The sequence below is a fragment of the Coregonus clupeaformis genome, chromosome 25, assembly GCF_020615455.1.
Source record: "Coregonus clupeaformis isolate EN_2021a chromosome 25, ASM2061545v1, whole genome shotgun sequence".
NCBI classification, from domain to species: Eukaryota; Metazoa; Chordata; class Actinopteri; order Salmoniformes; family Salmonidae; genus Coregonus; species Coregonus clupeaformis.
Window position 1 is genome coordinate 5,582,061 of NC_059216.1, and position 21,269 is coordinate 5,603,329.

General features: G+C 41.3%; 1 protein-coding gene across 1 annotated transcript in view; it reads right to left on the reverse strand.

Moving 5' to 3' along the window:
• LOC121539355 (protein kinase C eta type) overlaps positions 1 to 20,925 on the reverse strand; it is a 34,146-nt gene extending 13,221 nt beyond the window's left edge. Inside the window, exons 1-10 of the mRNA XM_041847776.1 lie at positions 20,032 to 20,925; positions 10,235 to 10,298; positions 8,726 to 8,879; positions 8,517 to 8,551; positions 8,026 to 8,108; positions 6,620 to 6,749; positions 6,365 to 6,498; positions 5,300 to 5,434; positions 5,026 to 5,199; positions 2,426 to 2,580 (exon numbers count right to left, since the gene is read on the reverse strand). Of these exons, the coding sequence (XP_041703710.1) occupies positions 2,426 to 2,580; positions 5,026 to 5,199; positions 5,300 to 5,434; positions 6,365 to 6,498; positions 6,620 to 6,749; positions 8,026 to 8,108; positions 8,517 to 8,551; positions 8,726 to 8,879; positions 10,235 to 10,298; positions 20,032 to 20,382 (1,415 nt within the window). The 5' untranslated portion in view covers positions 20,383 to 20,925. The remainder of the gene's footprint in view (positions 1 to 2,425; positions 2,581 to 5,025; positions 5,200 to 5,299; positions 5,435 to 6,364; positions 6,499 to 6,619; positions 6,750 to 8,025; positions 8,109 to 8,516; positions 8,552 to 8,725; positions 8,880 to 10,234; positions 10,299 to 20,031) is intronic.
• Positions 20,926 to 21,269: the final 344 nt, after the last annotated feature.

The window sequence follows — 21,269 nt, forward strand, 5'->3', positions numbered from 1 at the left end:
TCTGACAGACAATATAAATTAGACCTTTGTCTGTGAGATGTAGGTCATAGTGAAGGTGTGGTCATGACCTTGGGGTCAAACGGTCATGCTGATTTGCTGCGAATCACATCTACAACTGGTGATTGGGCAACAGCTGCAGCCAAAGAGGAACAAAGTGCTTCGCTAGAATACTGTGAGGGGGAAGTTCTAGGAGAGGGAGAAGTTGGTGATGTACACCCAGACCATTTTACATATTAATGGTTACCCAGCTAGCACATAATGTTCTGAGAACCATATGTTTCTTAGAGCGTGGTTGTCCTATGGTTATTTTGCATACAACCTTCCCACAACGTTCTGGGAATGGTGCATGACAGTTGCTTGGCTTTGGAACATTCTCAGCACATTTAAGGAACTTGACAAAATAAAGTTATTTTCTTGGTACTTCAATACATTAACAGAACATTTCCTAAAAGTTCATACATGGTTACATTTAATTACAGTTTTGGTAATGTTCTAGGAACGTTCTCCAACTGGTTTGACATTGGGAATGAATAGTTCAGAGAACGTTAAGAAACAACGTTATCCTGAGGGAATTTCAATACTTCAGCATAATGTTTCCACCAGGTTTCCTCATGGTTCTATTTAAAGCAGGGCTCTCCAACCCTGTTCCTGGAGAGCTACCGTCCTGTAGGGTTTCGCTCCAACCCTAATCTAGCGCACCTGATTCTAATAATTAGCTCTCCAGGAACAGGATTGGAGAGCCCTGATTTAAAGTAATGCATAATGATTTCTGCAGATTTCCTCATGGTTCTATTTAAAGTATTGTTCTCAGAACATAAAAAATGTTCCATAAACACCAAAAGAAAACATTAGTAACGTTCAAAGAACGTTCTAAGAATGTTATTGAAAACATACATTCCGTCCTTAGCGTCAACAAAACTGTCTCCATCCTCTATCTTGTTATGTGTGTTCAGATGTGTTTGCCGCGTCCACTACTTGGCCACGCCTGATCTTAATGAGTGCTTACTTCGAAGTGGGGTCTGTTTGAATAGACAAAAATTAATAGCTTTGTATGAGTTAAAAAAACATGGCATGCTAGCTCCATCCTGGTGACGCAGTGGACTAATTCCATGGATAGAGAAGAGACGATCATAGGTTCGAATCTCACTGACGCCTTGCCACAATAACAAAGAAATGTGTCTGCATGATTAATGCCTAAGCAAAGGAATTTCCATGTGTCATATCTGTGCTAGTAGTTAAAAACAGCTAACCTAAGCTAGCAGTGTTACTTATTAAAAAAACTATAATTTCCGTTCTCAGAATGTTAATAAAACCTCCCAGGAAAACTTTTAGGGAACCATAGTAAAACGTTCTCAGAATCTCCCTGCAACAAAACATTTACAATCCCAGAACAAGCTACATTTTCACTTCCGTTCTCAGAACATTTAAAAAACGTTCAGTTTTACCAGTCAGGAAACGTATGGCTTTGTTCCCAGAACCAAAAACGTACATTCCCTCAACTTCCAAGGAACAAAATGTGCTAGCTGGGTAGTTATTTTGTGTGTGGATCTGGTCTTCAAATCTGAGAATGACTAACAGCACAGTCAGCAAACATAAAGAGATTATGAACTAGTCATGATACATTCAAGACAAACGCTAAAACTCATGTTTTCTTCAAAAGGGTAAGCTGGTGGTCTGTAACATGTTGACATCAGGTACTATTAGCTCTGGTCTTCGATTCAATACTATATTAATGGACTAAAATCAAGGTTAAAGCACTTTTACAAAAAAATATATTACAATTGTATTGCCCCTGATAGGCTGATAATATGAGCCCTTTACCTCAGGGTGAAAGAGCACGAGGAAGAGATAGTTGAGACACGATAAAGCGATTACTTTACATAATACACTTGGGCTACATCTGGGGTCATAAATTGAGAAGTCAGCACGAGGTCTTTAGTACTGTTATAGAGCAAGACCTGGAGTACTAGGGTTAGGCTATTTCCAGGAAAGGACGTTAGCTCGTCACGTGAAGCTAGTAGTCATGCTATGTGGCACTGACATTTAGCATAGCCACTCACATGATGCTGCCACATTTATCAACATGAGGCTTGACAGAGACCTTTGTGTTGGCCATTACTGTAAGTTGACAACAGCCCCGTAAAAAGACTAGATGGATTAGAACCAGTCACCTGCCACCTTGGCATCACTCCAATGAAATGTTAGCTGTCTCTATATATAATAATATATATATATTATTATTATTATTATTCCTATATAAGAGCATTTGATTGTGTGTCAGACATTTACATTTACATTTTAGACATTTAGCAGACGCTCTTATCCAGAGCGACTTACAGTTAGTGAGTGCATACATTTTCATACTGCCCCCCCGTGGGAAACGAACCCACAACCCTGGCGTTGCAAGCACCATGCTCTACCAGACCTGTAGACGATGCCCTTGCTGTGCAGGAACATGAGTGCAGAGGTGATCTCGGCGGTGTAGAAGCGAGCGCGGCCCTCCTCAAACTTCCTGGACTTCTGGATGTGGAACATGAGGTCGCCCCCATTGACAAACTCCATCACAAAGAACAGGCGGTCCTGGAACACAGGGACAATGGTTCCTTTCTCAAATACACAACAATGAAACCCCACTACCTCCACAACAGCTCGAGGACATACCAATTTCCTTGTGTCAAGGAGGTAGTGGCGTCAAACTCTCATCTAAAACACTTCCCTGTGGAACACGAAGTGCAGTACTGTCTGGGTCATAAATGTCCCAGACATGACTAGCCAGCACAAGGTAGAACAGACCCTGTGTTCTGTTCAACTGCAGCACACTAGCTAGGTAGTCGATAGTGTTTCTATTTACCTTACTATGATTATCTCCTGACCGTGTCTTATATTGACTTGTCATTGGTATGATATTAACAAGTAACACAACTGCATTAGAGTCATGGTTATGAATGGTGTGGAAAGGCTCTGTGAGAGTGCAGGTACAATTAGACCTGAAGCAAGTCAATTTACCCCCTCTAATAAGAAAGGAAAAAGACAGCAAACTATTAAGTTAAGATAGATGGGGTCTAGTGGCAGTCAAGAATAAGAAAGCTGGGTATAGGAGCCAGGGCAAAATTAGGTTATGGTGGGCTAAGCAAACACAAGGGGTGTAGATATGAAGTGGTAGCCTGAGGAAAAAAAAAGAAAAAGAAAATGGGCTGTATCATGGATCCATCACTCAACGCTGCTCTATTTTGATCCAAAGTGAAGTAGGCCAGCGAGGGTTCAAACAGCTAAAGCAGATTAGGCTCTGACCTGGGTGGGAGAATAGCTCTGTCATGCAGAGGGTCATTCACACTGTGCTACATTCACACTCAGATAACGTCAGGTCACTGCTGCCTCAACAGGACACTCTAGGCATTACAGCTACAGACTCGCAAGTGTGTGTGTGTGTGTGTGTGTGTGTGTGTGTGTGTGTGTGTACAGTCGTGTTCATAAGTTTTGAGAATGACACAAATACTAATTTTCACAAAGTCTGCTGCCTCAGTCTTGATGATGGCAATTTGCATATACTCCAGCATGTCATGAAGAGTGATCAGATGAATTGCAATTCATTGCAAAGTCCCTCTTTGCCATGAAAATGTACTTAATCCCGCATTTCAGCCCTGCCATAAAAGGACCAGCTGCCATCATGTCAGTGATTCTCTCGTTAACACAGGTGAGAGTGTTGATGAGGACAAGGCTGGAGATCACTCTGTTATGCTGATTGAGTTAGAATAACAGACTGGAAGCTTTAAAAGGAGGGTGGTGCTTGAAATCATTGTTCTTCCTCTGTTAACCATGGTTACCTGCAAGGAAACACATGCCGTCATCATTGCTTTGCACAAAAAGGTCTTCACAGGCAAGGATATTGCTGCTAGTAAGATTGCACCTAAATCAACCATTTATCGGATCATCAAGAACTTCAAGGAGAGAGGTTCAATTGTTGTGAAGAAGGCGTCAGGGCGCCCAAGAAAGTCCAGCAAGCGCCAGGACCATCTCATAAAGTTGATTCAGCTGCAGGATCGGGGCACCACCAGTGCAGAGCTTGCTCAGGAATGGCAGCAGGCAGGTGTGAGTGCATCTGCACGCACAGTGAGGCGAAGACTTTTGGAGGATGGCCTGGTGTCAAGAAGGGCAGCAAAGAAGCCACTTCTCTCCAGGAAAAACATCAGGGACAGACTGATATTCTGCAAAAGGTACAGGGATTGGACTGCTGAGGACTGGGGTAAAGTCATTTTCTCTGATGAATCCCCTTTCCGATTGTTTGGGGCATCCGGAAAACACCTTGTCCGGAGAAGACAAGGTGAGCGCTACCATCAGTCCTGTGTCATGCCAACAATAAAGCATCCTGAGACCATTCATGTGTGGGGTTGCTTCTCAGCCAAGGGAGTGGGCTCACTTACAATTTTGCCTAAGAACACAGCCATGAATAAAGAATGTTACCAACACATCCTCCGAGAGCAACTTCTCCCAACCATCCAAGAACAGTTTGGTGACGACCAATGCCTTTTCCAACATGATGGAGCACCTTGCCATAAGGCAAAAGGGATAACTAAGTGGCTCGGGGAACAAAACATTGACATTTTGGGTCCATGGCCAGGAAACTCCCCAGACCTTAATCCCATTGAGAACTTGTGGTCAATCCTCAAGAGGCAGGTGGACAAACAAAAACCCACAAATTCTGACAAACTCCAAGCATTGATTATGCAAGAATGGGCTGCCATCAGTCAGGATGTGGCCCAGAAGTTAATTGACAGCATGCCAGGGTGGATTGCAGAGGTCTTGAAAAAGAAGGGTCAACACTGCAAATATTGACTCTTTGCATAAACTTTTAATGTAATTGTCAATAAAAGCCTTTGACACTTATGGAATGCTTGTAATTATACTTTAGTATACCATAGTAACATCTGACAAAAATATCTCATAACACTGAAGCAGCGAACTTTGTGAAGACCAATATTTGTGTCATTCTCAAAACTTTTGACCACGAATGTATGTGTCTCTCACCGGTGTCTGAAAGCAGCAGTAGAGCTGAGTGAGGTAGGGGTGGCAGCTGGCCAGTGACAGCACTCTCTTCTCTGTCATGGTGCACTCAACATCATCGTCCTGCAGAATTATGTCCTTCTTCAGCACCTTCACTGCAAATACCCGCTCACTGCTGTTCAACCGAGCCAGCATCACCTGAAATAGGAACACACAGCACACATACGTTAATTACCGGTACCCAACTCTAGACCATCACACAGTCCATGGTGGTATTGCTCTATGGTGGTTGTCTCACCTTGCCAAAGCTGCCCTTTCCCAGCACCTGTAGGAAGGTGAAGTCAGAGATGCCCAGCAGTCTGGTCTGCTGCTCAGGGTTTCCACTCTCCCTCCTCACACTGAGGGCCTGCTCCTGGCCCTGCCCTCCAGTGGACTGGGGAACAACAGGATGAGCATTTAACTACTGAGTATGTTCATATTGGTATGTATGTACAGTGCCTTCGAAAAGTATTCATACACCTTGACTTATTTTGTTGTGTTACAGCCTGAATTCAAAATTGATTAATTTGATAATTTTTCTCACCCATCTACACACAATACCCCATAAAGTGAAAACATGATTATCAAAATGTTTGCACATTTACTGAAAATGTAATACTGAAATATCTAATTTACATAAGTATTCACACCCCTGAGTCAATGCTTTGTAGAAGCACCTTTGGCAGCGATTACAGCTGTGAGTCTTTCTAGGTAAGTCTCTAAGAGCTTTCCACACCTGGATTGTGCAACATTTGACCATTATTCTTTTCAAAATTCTTCAAGCTCTGTCAAATTGGTTGTTGATCATTGCTAGACAACCATTTTCAGGTCTTGCCATAGATTTTCAGTATGCTTGAAAATAAGGAGTGTGGTACTCAGTAATGTGTTGTATTGGATTTGCCCCAAACATAAACATAACAAAAAGTGAATTGCTTAGCCACATTTTTTGCAGTATTACTTTAGTGCCTTGATGCAAACAGGATGCATGTTTTGGAATATTTGTTTTCTGTACAGGCTTCCTTCTTTTCCATCTGTCAATTAGGTTAGTATTGTGGAGTAACTACAATGTTGTTGCTCCATCCTCAGTTTCCTTCTATCACAGCCACTAAACTCTGTAACTGTTTTAAAGTCACCATTGGCCTTGTGAAATCCCTCACCGGTTTCCTTCTGTGTTTGAAATGCATTGCTTGACTGAGGGATCTTACATATAACTTCATCCATTTTAAATTCAGGCTGTAACACAACAAAATGTGGAAAAAGTCAAGGGGTGTGAATACTTTCTGAAGGCACTGTATGTATGTGTGTCTTAACCTCTCTTTCTCACCAGTGAGTTGCGTTTGGAGAACCCCCCAGCCTGCAGGCCCATCTCTGCCAGCTTGTTGGCCAGCTCCACACTGTTGACCCCACAGCTCGGTGCTACGTTGCCCTTACAGCGGATGTGCACGTTCATCTTACAAACTGCAGAGGACAGACACACAATACACAGGAAGTACAGGTTAATAAGCCATGAACATTTTATACCTGTCTATAAACATCTGAGAGAAAGAGAGAGTATGATAAATGAGAGAAAGAATCTTACTCTTGCAGTGTAGACCCTGTCTGACAAGGCCCCACAGTAGAGAACCACAGTGGTCACAGAAGGTGGGAGCCTTAAAGTTGTGGATGTTGAACTTATGGGGGACGTTGATACTGAAGCCTTGGTTGGTGGTCTGTGAATGAGAATTCATCAGTATGTCATCCCATTGACCTAGGTTTGAATGGGGGAACGAGTCTAGATACTGCATGTTATAAAACACATGGCCAGCAGGTGGCAGTGTATGCTCAAGCAAACCATCATATGGCATCATAATTAATTAACAAACAGAAATGATTTTCTTCACATACCAGTATATTACTAAGTCAGGTGTCAATCTGTTTCATTCCTATTTTTCTTCAGTGGTATGGTTTGTTCATATGTGTAATAGACCGGGACATGAAACCTGAATGTTCAGCATACAGTATCAGTCAAAAGTTTGGACACACCTACTCGGTTTTTCTTTAGTTTTACAATTTTCTACATTGTAGAATAATAGTGAAGATATCACAACTATGAAATAACACATATGGAATCATGTAGTTACCAAAAAAGGGTTAAACAAATCAAAATATATTTTATATTTGAGATCCTTCAAAGTAGCCACCATTTGCCTTGATGACAGCTTTGCATTCTCTCAACCAGCTTCACCTGGAATGCTTTTCCAACAGTCTTGAAGGAGTTCCCACATATGCTAAGCACTTGTTGGCTGCTTTTCCTTCACTTTGCGGTCCAACTCATCCCAAACCATCTCAATTGGGTTGAGGTCGGGTGATTGTGGAGGCCAGGTCATCTGATGCAGCACTCCATCACTCTCCTTCTTGGTCAAATAGCCCTTACACAGCCTGGAGGTGTGTTGCGTCATTGTCCTGTTGGGTTATTGTCCTATTTTCTACATTCTACAAGTACATGAAAAACCCTTGAATGAGTTAGTGTGTCCAAACTTTTGAATGGTACTGAACATTGAATCTCAGGTTGAGACAAGTTCCCTAAAATGTATTTCATGTACTTGTAGAATATGTGTGATAATATTCAGTAGCTTGATGTTGTTGGCACACACCTTTCTGCCTCATTGACAAATTCCACACAAACAATATCCTGGGTAGGGTCCCTGATCAACACACAGGTGCTGAATACATATCTGTGCATCATACGTCTACGTCTAAGGTCTATCAGCTGTAACACAATGCACCCGTAGAATAGCCTATTTTAACTCTGGAATCCCCAGACATTTTTTCACAGTGTATTTCATTGTCAGAACACATTCCATTGATGAGATGGTGTTTTTTTGGAGTATGCATTCAGGTGTGGGTGTCATAGTGATGACATGACAGAGCTGTTACAACATTATTGTAGTGTACTAAGGGTATGGTGTTAAAGGTCAAATGGCTGGTCTCTGTATGTTGTCTCACCGGCTCTTTGACAGGCTTCTTCATGCGTGGACACACCGTGACAACCAACTGATGACATCGCTTGTGAACCACACAGGTGCATACTGGGAAACAGACACAGATAAGAATGAAAACATGGAAACCATGTATGTCACTGATCCTGTCATTTAGAGAAAGATACTCTGACAAAGGCATCATCTTCCTGCTGAAACATTGGTGATTTTAATAAATTGTTTCGGAGAAAGAGCATGCAGCTGAATTATTTTCATGAAAGTGAACTTTAAACAGAGGGTCTGTGAGATAGAGGCCAGGCACTGCAAGATGAGATGGTGGTTGGGTTCAGCAACTCTATAATAAAAGAGGTGTGAGGGCTCAGTCTCTGTGGAGTAGCACTTACTTCCTGTCTGAGTGGGCGGGTGGTAACAGAATGGTGTGAAGGAGAAAAGAGAGTGAGAGAAAAGAGAGACAGAAAGCAGAAAGAAAGACCCAAGAAAGAAAACAGTGTCAATTACCTTGGCATTGGTAGCCCTGCTTCCCAAACATACCCCTGTAACCGAAGACCTGACAGTCAGAAATCATGCAAGGCATAATGTTTACATAATAAATATATTGTAATTGGCTGTTTCTATTATACACAATCGACAATACAATCACAGTATGTGTATCACGTTAGATGAACTCTCTGAGGTGAGGGCAGTGGAGTGTGTGGGTGTGCCCTTACCAGATGAACTCTTTGCAGTGGAAGCAGAAGGTGGGCTGCCGTAGGAAGGTGGACATGAACTTGTGTCCGTTGACCTGGTGGATCTTGCGTTTCACGGCCCCCTGCCTCTTCCTGTTGAACTGCTTGAACACCTTCGCCTTCCCCGTGGCGTCATCTGAGAACCGGGGAACACAATGGTATGGGGGTCAGACAGATGTTAAAATGAGTACACAAAACACATATCATGGATGGTATATGCTTGTGTGTGTGTGCGCATGTCTAGAGTTGTTTTTAAACTGACGTTTTATTTGTGAGGTGTTGAAACCACACGTATACAACAGAAATGTGCATGATGTGGAGTCCCAACACCCTAGAGAGAGAGAGATGGTGGAGTATTACACCGAGTATGGCATTCAACTGTCAGCTATTAGCTGTTTTTGATTGATTTGCTCACCATGGCAAAAACTAGGGTGCCCTTCTTTGCGAGGCATTGGAAAACTTCCCTGGTCTTTGTGGTTTAATCTGTGTTTGAAATTCACTGCTCAATTGAGGGACCTTACAGATAATTGTATCTGTGGGGTACAGAGATGAGGTAGTCATTCAAAAATCACCTTTAAAACGAATCACCTAATAGTAGGAACCACACCATCTAGTGGTCACAACCTAGTAATATCAGGATGTAGGATGGAACATAAACCTAACAACTTCAATGACATATTTCTCTGAGCAGAAAAAAATTGCCATAACCAAATTCACTGAGAATATATTACATAGGATGAAGAAACAATACTCAGAGCCGCAGCTCCATACTACTTGTGAAACATAGAGAACTGATACTGTATACTCGTTGTTGAGTTGGGATTGGGGTGGGGTGTGGGGGGTCCGTGGGTGGCTTTTGACCATATCTTTGGATTACTCATGTCTTACTCATTGTTAGAAAAAAAGTTTGGTCCAAATCAGATGTTTATTGAATATTATATTAATACTACAAATTAAAATGCAGAATTTGGGTGCAATCAATTAGCTCAAATTATATTTAGGTCAAATTATATTTCAACAAAATAATGTTGTAGGAATGCCAATCTTTTCTGTTTCTAACTACAGAAACAATTTCTGAACAATCTGAGATGGTGGGTGTCATGGCTTGCTGAAATTAAATGGAACGACCCAGAGGGGAGTATGTTTGTCAGACAGAGAACAGAGGAAAAAATATGAATGATTAAAGCAACAATGTTCTATCGGAAAGGAAACAAAGAAGGAGATAAGATTCCCATCAGTCAAAGCATCTACAGTATGTCTTACAGTAAGTCATTCACACAACACGCATGCATGCACGAACGCACACACACACGAACACACACAAACAGGTTTTTGTGATGATGAATATCTGTTTCTGACAGCCTGTAAGTAATCAGCTGCATCAGGGGCTGTGTTGAAGAAGACAGACGAACAGAGAGGGAGGGAGATAGTATTGCCATCTATGGATGAAATAGATCGATGTTGGTGTGAGATACAACGAAAAATCCTTACCATCAATGAAGGAGCCATTGAGTGTTATGAGGATGTACACCTTGCCCTCTGGCTCCAGGTCCACCTGCACACAAACACAGGAGACTAGACATTAGACTAGACTATTTAATGAGCAAAAGCTAACCATGTAACTCCCAACCAGGTAACTCCCAAACCAGCACATGTAATGCAATATAATCTATATTTATTATAGGGGAGAGAGGGGTAAATTGAGCCAAAGGGGTAAGTTGAACCACTTTTTTTTTCTAGGAAACCATACAAAAAATGTATCATTTGACCAAATATTTAGGAAGAGGTCATGATTTCATGGAGGGAAAAAAAACACATGGAAAAAGTGGTAAGTAAGTTGGGTTAAAATAAAACGTGTTTTCACCAAGTCAAATGAATTTATTGTATTAGAGGTTTCATGATGCTTGTATCTAAACCAAAGTAGATACTTTTAAGATTGTTCTATACATCAGTTTGGGTCACTATTAGCTTCAATATGAGGTCCTAAACCTAGTATGATTGTAGCTGTGTGGGTTAAATGTTTTAGTTGGGGTAAGTTGAGCCAATGGCCATGGGCTAAGTTGAGCCAATGGTTGAACCAATGGCAAGATGAGCAAATTGAAGTGTTTTCTTCCCATGCGTAATGCAAAGCATTATCCCTGGGATATAAGGTAACAATAGTGTTTGTTAGGTGTTAAGCCTGTTTTAAAAGATGCTTAAAATGATTAAAAGACTAAAAGTAACTGTGATTGTGTTGAATTGTGTTTGGGAAATAAAGATAGACATGGTTTTAAAAAGGTAGTGGAACTATTTCATTCAGCAGAGAAATTTGGAGGCGACTTAACCCATACCCGAGGTATGTTGTGCCAAGAGAACACTTTTTTTGGACAAGCTATGTTTTCAAAACTGTAACGTTTACATGAATTCTGATTATTTCCAGGGATACACAACCTCCAGAAATACAGTATATGTAGATATATTTGTTAGAAAGAATACTATATTTCCCTTGATGGAGTGATTCTGAATGTAAAACATGGCTCAACTTACCCCACTCTCCCCTATGCAAGGTGTAGGGTGAGTGTGTTATAGGTATGTAAATCTGTGTAGACATATTATGTTAGATCTTTGTTTAACATACCGGTATGTAGCATGTAGGTGCATGTGATGTGAACGGTTGAGTGTGTATGTAATGTGGGGAGAATGTGAGCGATGTGGAGGAGAGACTAGAGAGCAGGTCCAGCTGGTTTAGCTAGCTTCAGTAAATGACACCCTGCTTCACTCAAAATAACATCCATCTCACACAGACAGTAGGATAAGTATAAAGAAGACATACAGACAGAGACAGACAATAGACATAATAAGACACAGAGAGAAAGACCTCCACTGTGCTGCGGTGCGGAGGCCATGCACTAACCACTTCATGGAAACTGAGGTTACTTACAGCACAAACTACAGACACAGTTCTAGTCAGACAGACGCCCCAATGGAAAACCTTGGACTGATACTGCAAGATCATCTCCATCCTGATTCAGTCATCTCTACCAGCCTGTCTCTCTCTTGGTCTGTTAGATAATTCTGTATTGCTATGAGGAGGGTATATCTCTAACATAACACCTTGACATGACATCACCCTCCACACATGTTTCTTTTGTGTACAGCTGAGCACACACACACACCCTCACAAACTATTAGCCTACATGTGTGGAGGGTGATGTCATGTCAAGGTGAATAGTTAAGGAGATAGAGGTGGAATTATCCTGGTCTTACATCTGATGGTGTACTTAGTCTGGGGTTTTACATTTCCTTATGTTTGAGCCTCAGCAGTAGAACATGTGTTATGTTAGAGATTACTGTTAGGTCCGGTTCTCTCTTTTTCTGAGAGCGTTGGACCTGTGTCTTCAGTGAATCAGCTGAGGCAGACAGAAATCCAGTCAGATGAAGACAGAAGAGTTCAGACTAAAACAGGCTTTGATGCTGACACGACCACACTCAATTTAAAAAGCAGGAACTCTGGCTGACTGAGTACCACATGACAGTAAGGGGAAGTTATTTTTTCTGAGGGGGGACAGCTCTTGACAAACATTTACAGTTAAACTGAGTCTACTCCATCCACTTCTGCTTAAAAGCAGAGACAAGACTGTCAAGATGAACCTGAAGGATAGTTCAATACAGACCAGTAATGAAGCCATCACAGGTGTAAGTTGTGGGTCTTAGTGGAAACTGGCCCCCAGTGTTAAGGCTGTGAGTGGGGTGTGAGAGGAGTGGGTGGATGGCACATAAGGCTGAGCCACAGGCCCATGAGACACAACAGATATGACTGCATGCTTCTATTTTGAGCTGCTCTCTTGAAGGTAACGCCTCATACTGCTATTTGTTTAGATACATAAACCTATCCAGCCATGTGTATGTGTGTGTGTGTGTGTGTGTGTGTGTGTGTGTGTGTGTGTGTGTGTGTGTGTGTGTGTGTGTGTGTGTGTGTGTGTGAGCCAACAGCCCCCCTCAGATCAAAGACACTGAAGTTTTGTGGTTAATATGCAAAATTGTACTGGTTAGAGAGGAACACAGATGAGAAAGAGAAAGTGCTGTACTTGGCTCTGAACCAAGAGAGGCTATAAAACAAGAGAGATGAGATGGGATGGGGAGAGACTTGGAGCCCTTGAGCGTAAAGCAGATGGTGGGAAACCTTCAATAACACCACCTTCAATAACAGTGGTGTGGGCGTGTGGAGGCCTGTGCCCTACTCTCTACTCTAGTCTTTACTCTATACGTCATACGTATACGGCCCCATGCACTTCATCTGAGAGCTAACAAAGCAAAACAAGTTTCACAGTTCACATCTGGAGGTGGAAGAAACGCACACCTGTTTAGGCGAGGTGTTGGCTAGCGGAGTAGAACACTTGAAAAAGAAAAGGAGAGCTGCACACTCTAGGAGCTCAGATGCAATAATTTAATAACCAACGTTTGGACAGACAAGCTGTCTTCATCATGGTATAATGACAAACACTGTGGGTCACTTCGCTATATTGGCATCGAACACGTCACCCTGATCTCACAGTTCAGATCTATCCGATAAATACTGTCATGCCTGCATCTCGTAAAAGAGTGAAGCCAGGCTATGCCTACATGTCTATCAAACCTCACAGACACACCCACTGTACTTGACTCTGGCCTTCATTGGTTGGTTCCTGGTGGAAGCTTTGCAAAAAAATCTACTCAGATTCTACTTTTCAAGAGGAGTGAGCTGTCTGTTAATAGCTTTTGGGCACCATGACACAGATTAGGTTTTGAGTATGTCAGACCATTGTACTGTATGACAATGAGAGATAATAAGAAGGCCAGACAGCCACTGGAGGGCGTTGAGTCTCAAGGCACACAGACGATACCTGATCTACTCCCAGGCATGCACATGTTCAGGTTACACATCAATCACATTTCTTGTTTACTTCTCTAGGACCGAAAGTAAAAGAGACGAATGAAACTGTTGCAGAGGGCAATTTGCTCTCCAGTTCCAAACCAGTAGTAGCCTACTACGGTATACAGAGGTGATGTAGCCCCCAAAGCAATGCACATCAACCAAAGAGAAATGTGGAGAGTAATACCAGCTCGATACCATCACATTAACATCTATCTCTGGCAGTGGCTGTATGTAAGCAGCTGTATATGACATGCAGTAAGATAGGCAAGTCACAGGAATTAGATGCAAAGTCTCTGAAGGTTGTGGTTTCCAGCACACTTTACAATGCAATACTTAACATACTGCTAGCGGGTAGCATAATTAGCACATTAGCACAACAGAGGCGTGTGTGGTTATTATTGTTGTCTGTCAACAATGACAAGCCACCGGGGTCTGACAACTTGGATGGAAAATGACTAAGGATAATAGCGGCCGATATTGCCACTCCTATTTGCCATATCTTTAATTATTTAAACCTACTAGAAGGTGTGTGCCCTCAGGCCTGGAGGGAAGCAAAAGTCATTCCGCTACCTAAGAATTGTAAAGCTCCCTGGCTCTAATAGCGACCAATCAGCCTGTTACCAACCCTTAGTAAACTTTTGGAAAAAATTGTGTTTGACCAGATACAATGCTATTTTACAGTAAACAAATGTACAACAGACTTTCAGCACACTTATAGGGAAGGACATTCAACAAGTACAGCACTTACACAAATGACTGATGATTGGCTGAGAGAAACTGATCCTAAAAAGATTGTGGGGGCTGTTTTGTTAGACTTCAGTGCGGCTTTTGACATTATTGATCATAGTCTGCTGCTGGAAAGACGTATGAGTTATGGCTTTACACCCCCTGCTATATTGTGGATAAAGAGATACCTGTCTAACAGAACACAGAGGGTGTTCTTTAATGGAAGCCTCTCCAACCTAATCCAGGTATAATCAGGAATTCCACAGGGCAGCTGTCTAGGCCCCTTACTTTTTTTCAATCTTTACTAACGACAAGCCACTGTCTATGTATGCGGATGACTCAACACTATACACGTCAGCTACTACAGCGACTGAAATGACTGCAACACTTAACAAAGAGCTGCAATTAGTTTCAGAATGGGTGGCAAGGAATAAGTTAGTCCTAAATATTTCAAAAACTAAAAGCATTGTATTTGGGACAAATCATTCACTAAACCCTAAACTTCAACTAAATCTTGTAATGAATAATGTGGAAATTGAGCAAGTTGAGGTGACTAAACTGCTTGGAGTAACCCTGGATTGTAAACTGTCATGGTCAAAACATATTGATACAACAGTAGCTAAGATGGGGAGAAGTCTGTCCATAATAAAACGCTGCTCTACCTTCTTAACAACACTATCAACAAAGCACGTCCTACAGGCCCTAGTTTTGTCGCACCTGGACTACTGTTCAGTTGTGTGGTCAGGTGCCACAGAGGGACTTGGGAAAATTGCAATTGGCTCAGAACAGGGCAGAACGGCTGGCCCTTAAATGTACACAGGGAGCTAACATGAATGATATCCATGTCAATCTCTCATGGCTCAAAGTGGAGGAGAGATTGACTTCATCACTACTTGTTTTTCTAAGATGTGTTGACAAGCTGAATGCATTGAGCTGTCTGTTTAAACTACTAGCACACAGCTCGGACACCCATGCATACCCCACAAGACATGCCACCAGAGGTCTCTTCACAGTCCCCAAGTATATGGGAGGCACACAGTACTACATAGAGCCATGACTACATGGAACTCTATTCCACATCAGGTAACAGATGCAAGCAGTAGAATCAGATTTAAAAAACAGATTAAAAAAACATCTTATGGAACAGCGGTGACTGTGAAGAGACACACACATACACAGGTACAGACATACACATACACACGCTAGAACACGCACGTACATTGTAATATTGTTGTATGGTGTTATTATACATTTTGTAATGTAGAGATGTAGTGGTGTAATAATGTTATATGAGTTACTGTTTTATCTTTTCATTTATGTGTAATGTAAGTGCCTTAATGTGTTTGGACACCAGGAAGAGTAGCTGCTGCCTTGGCAGCAGCTAATGGGGATCCCTAATAAATACAAATATCTCTTGTTGATGTCACCTTTGCCTTTCTGACAGGCTTAAGCTAAACACACAGAGGTATCCACTAAGATGCCACCTATAATGAGCTGCTGAAGATGCTGAAGCTTCATATTGGAAAAGGAGACTATGGGATCTGCATGCCTTAGATGTCATTACATTAAGATATAAAGGGGGATCATAGCTATGTTCAATAAAATTCACGAGTTGATTTAAAACCTATGTTTAGCCCTTTATCATGGTTGGTCTCTTGATGGATTTGTCCAAAATCGTGTGACATAAAACATTACTTTTCTGTCCTTGCATTTATGGCAGTGTAAATTGTTGTTATATCATATATTAAGCATTAATCAGTTAAATTAGACATTGAACTTGAACCCCTAAGAATCCTAGGTCTAGCTTTCAGACAGATCTTAGAAATGCAGTGCAACTATGTTACATTTAGTGTCTCCTTATATTATTAGGTGAAAACAGTTTTCATGGGCACACAAATCCAAAATAATGTAGGCTATGCATTGCAAAATCGAATGCTTCTAACCGAAAGAGTCACCTTACCTTAATACGTAAAACCTAAATTGATACTGTCATTGATATGCTTCTTCAATAATTATGCATAATACTTGTTGGATGCACATTTGGTGTCCAGCTGGTTAGTTAAGCCATGATATTTTCACACATCATCATCTGATCCAGGAAGGAATTTTCCGATTGACAATCAAGTGAAGAACAGCTGTTGTGATAGTGCATGTGATGCAACAACAGCCCAAGTACTGGAAAAAAAGGTGTTTGCGAGGAATGTCCTGAATATTTTGGTGTCTCATTCGTTACACCGGTGAAGACAGTTATGCCTGGATCCACACTGGATCTAATATCCCTAGCAATTGATATTGATCCTCTGTTGTTGTCTGCTTGATTTACAGCAGTGTCTTGTTAGATTTAAAAGAGAAAGCATCAAGGTAAGCTAATCAGTTCATGGTTTCCAGCCAGCCTCATATGTTTTTGTGCCTGGATTGGACACCAAGTCTACTGCTTGCAATTGTGTAGGATAGACTATTGCACAACACCCAATGCTATTCCTATTAATTATTCTGGATATAATGACAACAAATTACATAGCCTAATGGGCTTATTCACAATATGATCTGGTAATGAAATAACATCACAAATACATTTTGTTTTCCATGTTACACCTGCAATTTTAAACAATACAAGGAGCTTGAAGTAGCCTAAGCTACTGTACTTTAACTTGAATTTGGAGCTCAGAAATTCAAGTAGGCTACTGGAATAGGCCTACCTTGAAAATCAGAAATGTCCTCAATATGGTGCTTGAAAAGTTATTGTAATTATTGTAGCCAATTTATAAATTCTCCTGGTCCCTTATATTTATCCGTGATTTCATTTTTGAACCGTTTTTGTGAGAGATGTGGCTACTTTCGTTTGTTTCCCACCGCTTCATTTGAAGGGTGTTGTGCTACTCTGTTGTGGTAAAACCATGTGGGGTTATTATGACAACATCTAATGTTGGCTTCAACTTGGCTTTCCATATAAATACTTCCATTAAAAAAGGAACCTGTTTTTTTGTCACTTTCTCATTATAAAAACAGCAATGGTGAGATTCATGCTACCGCTATTCATGGCCTGTGTCGGCCACATATGCTACAGTCAGGCAATGTCCACATTATTCTCACATATTTTAGAATGTAATAATAATAATTTGAGTATCAATGCATTGGCAAGGTTTAAAAAAGCATTATTCTTAAAGTGGTGGCCTACTTTTTTTTATGGGGAGGGGGGGTTCTGTATTAGGCCCTATACAGTGGGGGGAAAAAGTATTTAGTCAGCCACCAATTGTGCAAGTTCTCCCACTTAAAAAGATGAGAGAGGCCTGTAATTTTCATGATAGGTACACGTCAACTATGACAGACAAAATGAGAAAAAAAAATCCAGAAAATCACATTGTAGGATTTTTTATGATTTTATTTGCAAATTATGGTGGAAAATAAGTATTTGGTCAAAAACAAAATGACACACGTCAAACGTTTTCTGTAAGTCTTCACAAGGTTTTCACACACTGTTGCTGGTATTTTGGCCCATTCCTCCATGCAGATCTCCTCTAGAGCAGTGATGTTTTGGGGCTGTCGCTGGGCAACACGGACTTTCAACTCCCTCCAAAGATTTTCTATGGGGTTGAGATCTGGAGACTGGCTAGGCCACTCCAGGACCTTGAAATGCTTCTTACGAAGCCACTCCTTCATTGCCCGGGCGGTGTGTTTGGGATCATTGTCATGCTGAAAGACCCAGCCACATTTCATCTTCAATGCCCTTGCTGATGGAAGGAGGTTTTCACTCAAAATCTCACGATACATGGCCCCATTCATTCTTTCCTTTACACGGATCAGTCGTCCTGGTCCCTTTGCAGAAAAACAGCCCCAAAGCATGATGTTTCCACCCCCATGCTTCACAGTAGGTATGGTGTTCTTTGGATGCAACTCAGCATTCTTTGTCCTCCAAACACGACGAGTTGAGTTTTTACCAAAAAGTTCTATTTTGGTTTCATCTGACCATATGACATTCTCCCAATCCTCTTCTGGATCATCCAAATGCACTCTAGCAAACTTCAGACGGGCCTGGACATGTACTGGCTTAAGCAGGGGGACACGTCTGGCACTGCAGGATTTGAGTCCCTGGCGGCGTAGTGTGTTACTGATGGTAAGCTTTGTTACTTTGGTCCCAGCTCTCTGCAGGTCATTCACTAGGTCCCCCCGTGTGGTTCTGGGATTTTTGCTCACCGTTCTTGTGATCATTTTGACCCCACGGGGTGAGATCTTGCGTGGAGCCCCAGATCGAGGGAGATTATCAGTGGTCTTGTATGTCTTCCATTTCCTAATAATTGCTCCCACAGTTGATTTATTCAAACCAAGCTGCTTACCTATTGCAGATTCAGTCTTCCCAGCCTGGTGCAGGTCTACAATTTTGTTTCTGGTGTCCTTTGACAGCTCTTTGGTCTTGGTCATAGTGGAGTTTGGAGTGTGACTGTTTGAGGTTGTGGACAGGTGTCTTTTATACTGATAACAAGTTCAAACAGGTGCCATTAATACAGGTGACGAGTGGAGGACAGAGGAGCCTCTTAAAGAAGAAGTTACAGGTCTGTGAGAGCCAGAAATCTTGCTTGTTTGTAGGTGACCAAATACTTATTTTCCAGTCAAAACTGTCAGATGTTATAAAACGAAGTGTGCTATGATATATTGTGTCCAAGGGCTTCAAAACACTGGTAGCTGCATTCATATATATAATATCGCCATAATCTATAACAGGTATGAATGTAGACTGAATTATCTGTTTTCTACTAGTTAATGAAAGGCAAGCCCCATTCCTATAGAAGAAGCCCAACTAAATTCTTAATTTCTTGACTAACTCGTCAACATGCTTTTTAAAAGATAGCTTTTCGTCAATCCAGATGCCCATATATTTATAGGCGGGGACACGATCAATGGGGGCACCATCTAACATACTTATGCACAAATCATCAGTTACATTATTACATGATTTGGACAATAACATGTACTTGGTTTTACCAGCATTTAGTACCAACTTCTTCAACCTTTCTGCAAGGTAGTAAAAGCAGATTGAAGATTCAACAGAGCCTGAGCTGCCATAGGGGCAGTAGCGTATACAACAGTGTCATCTGCGTACAGATGAAAGTTACAGTTTTGTACAGATAGACCAATGACGTTAATATAAATCGTGAAAAGAACTGGACCAAGAATCGAACTCTATGGGACACCTTTTGATATGTCTAAAAATCCTGATTTAACGCCATCAGTAAGTTCACACTGTTCTGTCTTTTAAATAATTATCAAACCAGCTACAAGCAGCCTGATCTAAGCATATATTCACTTTTATTCCTCTAAGTACACATGTGGAACTGCACGAAAATAATTTTTATTTATGTTTCAAACCGTTTAGAAATGTTGATCCCAATGTCACACATTGGCCCAAATATTTATAGATTACCTGAATATGCAAAATCCCCAAAAGTTCCCCAAGGGAACTACTTAGAGTTAAAAAAAAGCATTATCAGTGTACTTTGACTCCCTTTAATGACTGCATGTGTCTTACAGTCTGACTATATTAATTCTGCTTTTATCCTGAATTGCTAAGAGAATAAAAGTGTATCAGGCAAGCATGTCAACCTTTCCTCATGACAACCACATCCCTATCCATCCTCACAATGCCAACTGCCCAGGGCTTAAAGCTACTCACCCATCCTTCAAAAGTCTCTTCTGTGTTCAAGGTTTTTATCAGGTCCTCAAATTGAACTGTCCAGTTGGCAACAAAGTCGTCATACCCTATGGGTGCATCATGAAATACAGCCAACTCTATATGCTTGCCGTCGTTGACATTGAGGCAGAACTCTTCGTTGTAAGTTGGCATGTTGGTTTTCTGCTTTGTATGCGTCTGTCCAATTTTGTACTCGTCCACCTTTAGCACAATGTAAGGGTCCAAAGTGGGAGCTGTTTTGTTGAACATTGTAGAGTGGCGAAGGGAAACAGTTGTTGGTTTGAGGTCCATCGCCTCACCAATTCTAAATTTTAAATACCCGTTGAACTTCATTATATTGTTCCTTAAAAAAAAACGTCTACCAACTCAAAGTAAATACAAGATATACTTAACTAAAATTAAACATACGCTATGGATTTAACATGCATGCAAAACATTCTTATTTGCTGATCTAATTTCTAAATAATACACATCAATATCGTTGACTGTGAATTGGAGTCCAATGTTAAGTCCTAAAAAGCGATTCGAACGCATTGCTCTTGTCAATTGCCATCTGCAGGTGATGCGATCGCACAGTGCTCTTGACCCTCGGTCTTGAGCACTTTCCTGGTCCAATGTGTGTCCTTGCCTTCCGAAACACACCCGCTGAAGTAGGCTCAAACAGAAAGCTCGCACGTCCTGAGAACGACCTTCTTCAAATAAGCTCTAAACAAGTTCCGTAAAAAGGAAGTAGCCTACCAGAAGTAGCGACCATGAACGAAAATGATTTCCCTGTAAAGTTTCTTCTTTCTCAAAGTTTCTTCTTTCTCAATGCACTATGTGTTTCCATTTTGTTCGGACTAATCTGATTGCTACCTGCATGCAACTGTAAAAGGTCTTGCCAATATGTGTTAGAGATTGTAGTCTCCTCGGTTACTGTCAAGGATTAATATAATACTGTGAGAAAGTACATTAAGACTATAACTACCGTGGTGCACCGCAGTGCTTAGGGTTGCCTCAAAGCATGCAGGTATCGAAATGACTCACCTGTCCTCAGCAGATACAGTGCCTTCAGAAAGTATTCATACCACTTGACTTATTCCACATTTTGTTGTTACAGCCTGAATTCAAAATTGATATTTTTTTCTCACCCATCTACACACAATACCCCATAATGAAAAAGTGAAAACGTGTTTTTTATTTTTTTTGCAAATATATTGAAAATGAAATATAGAAATATC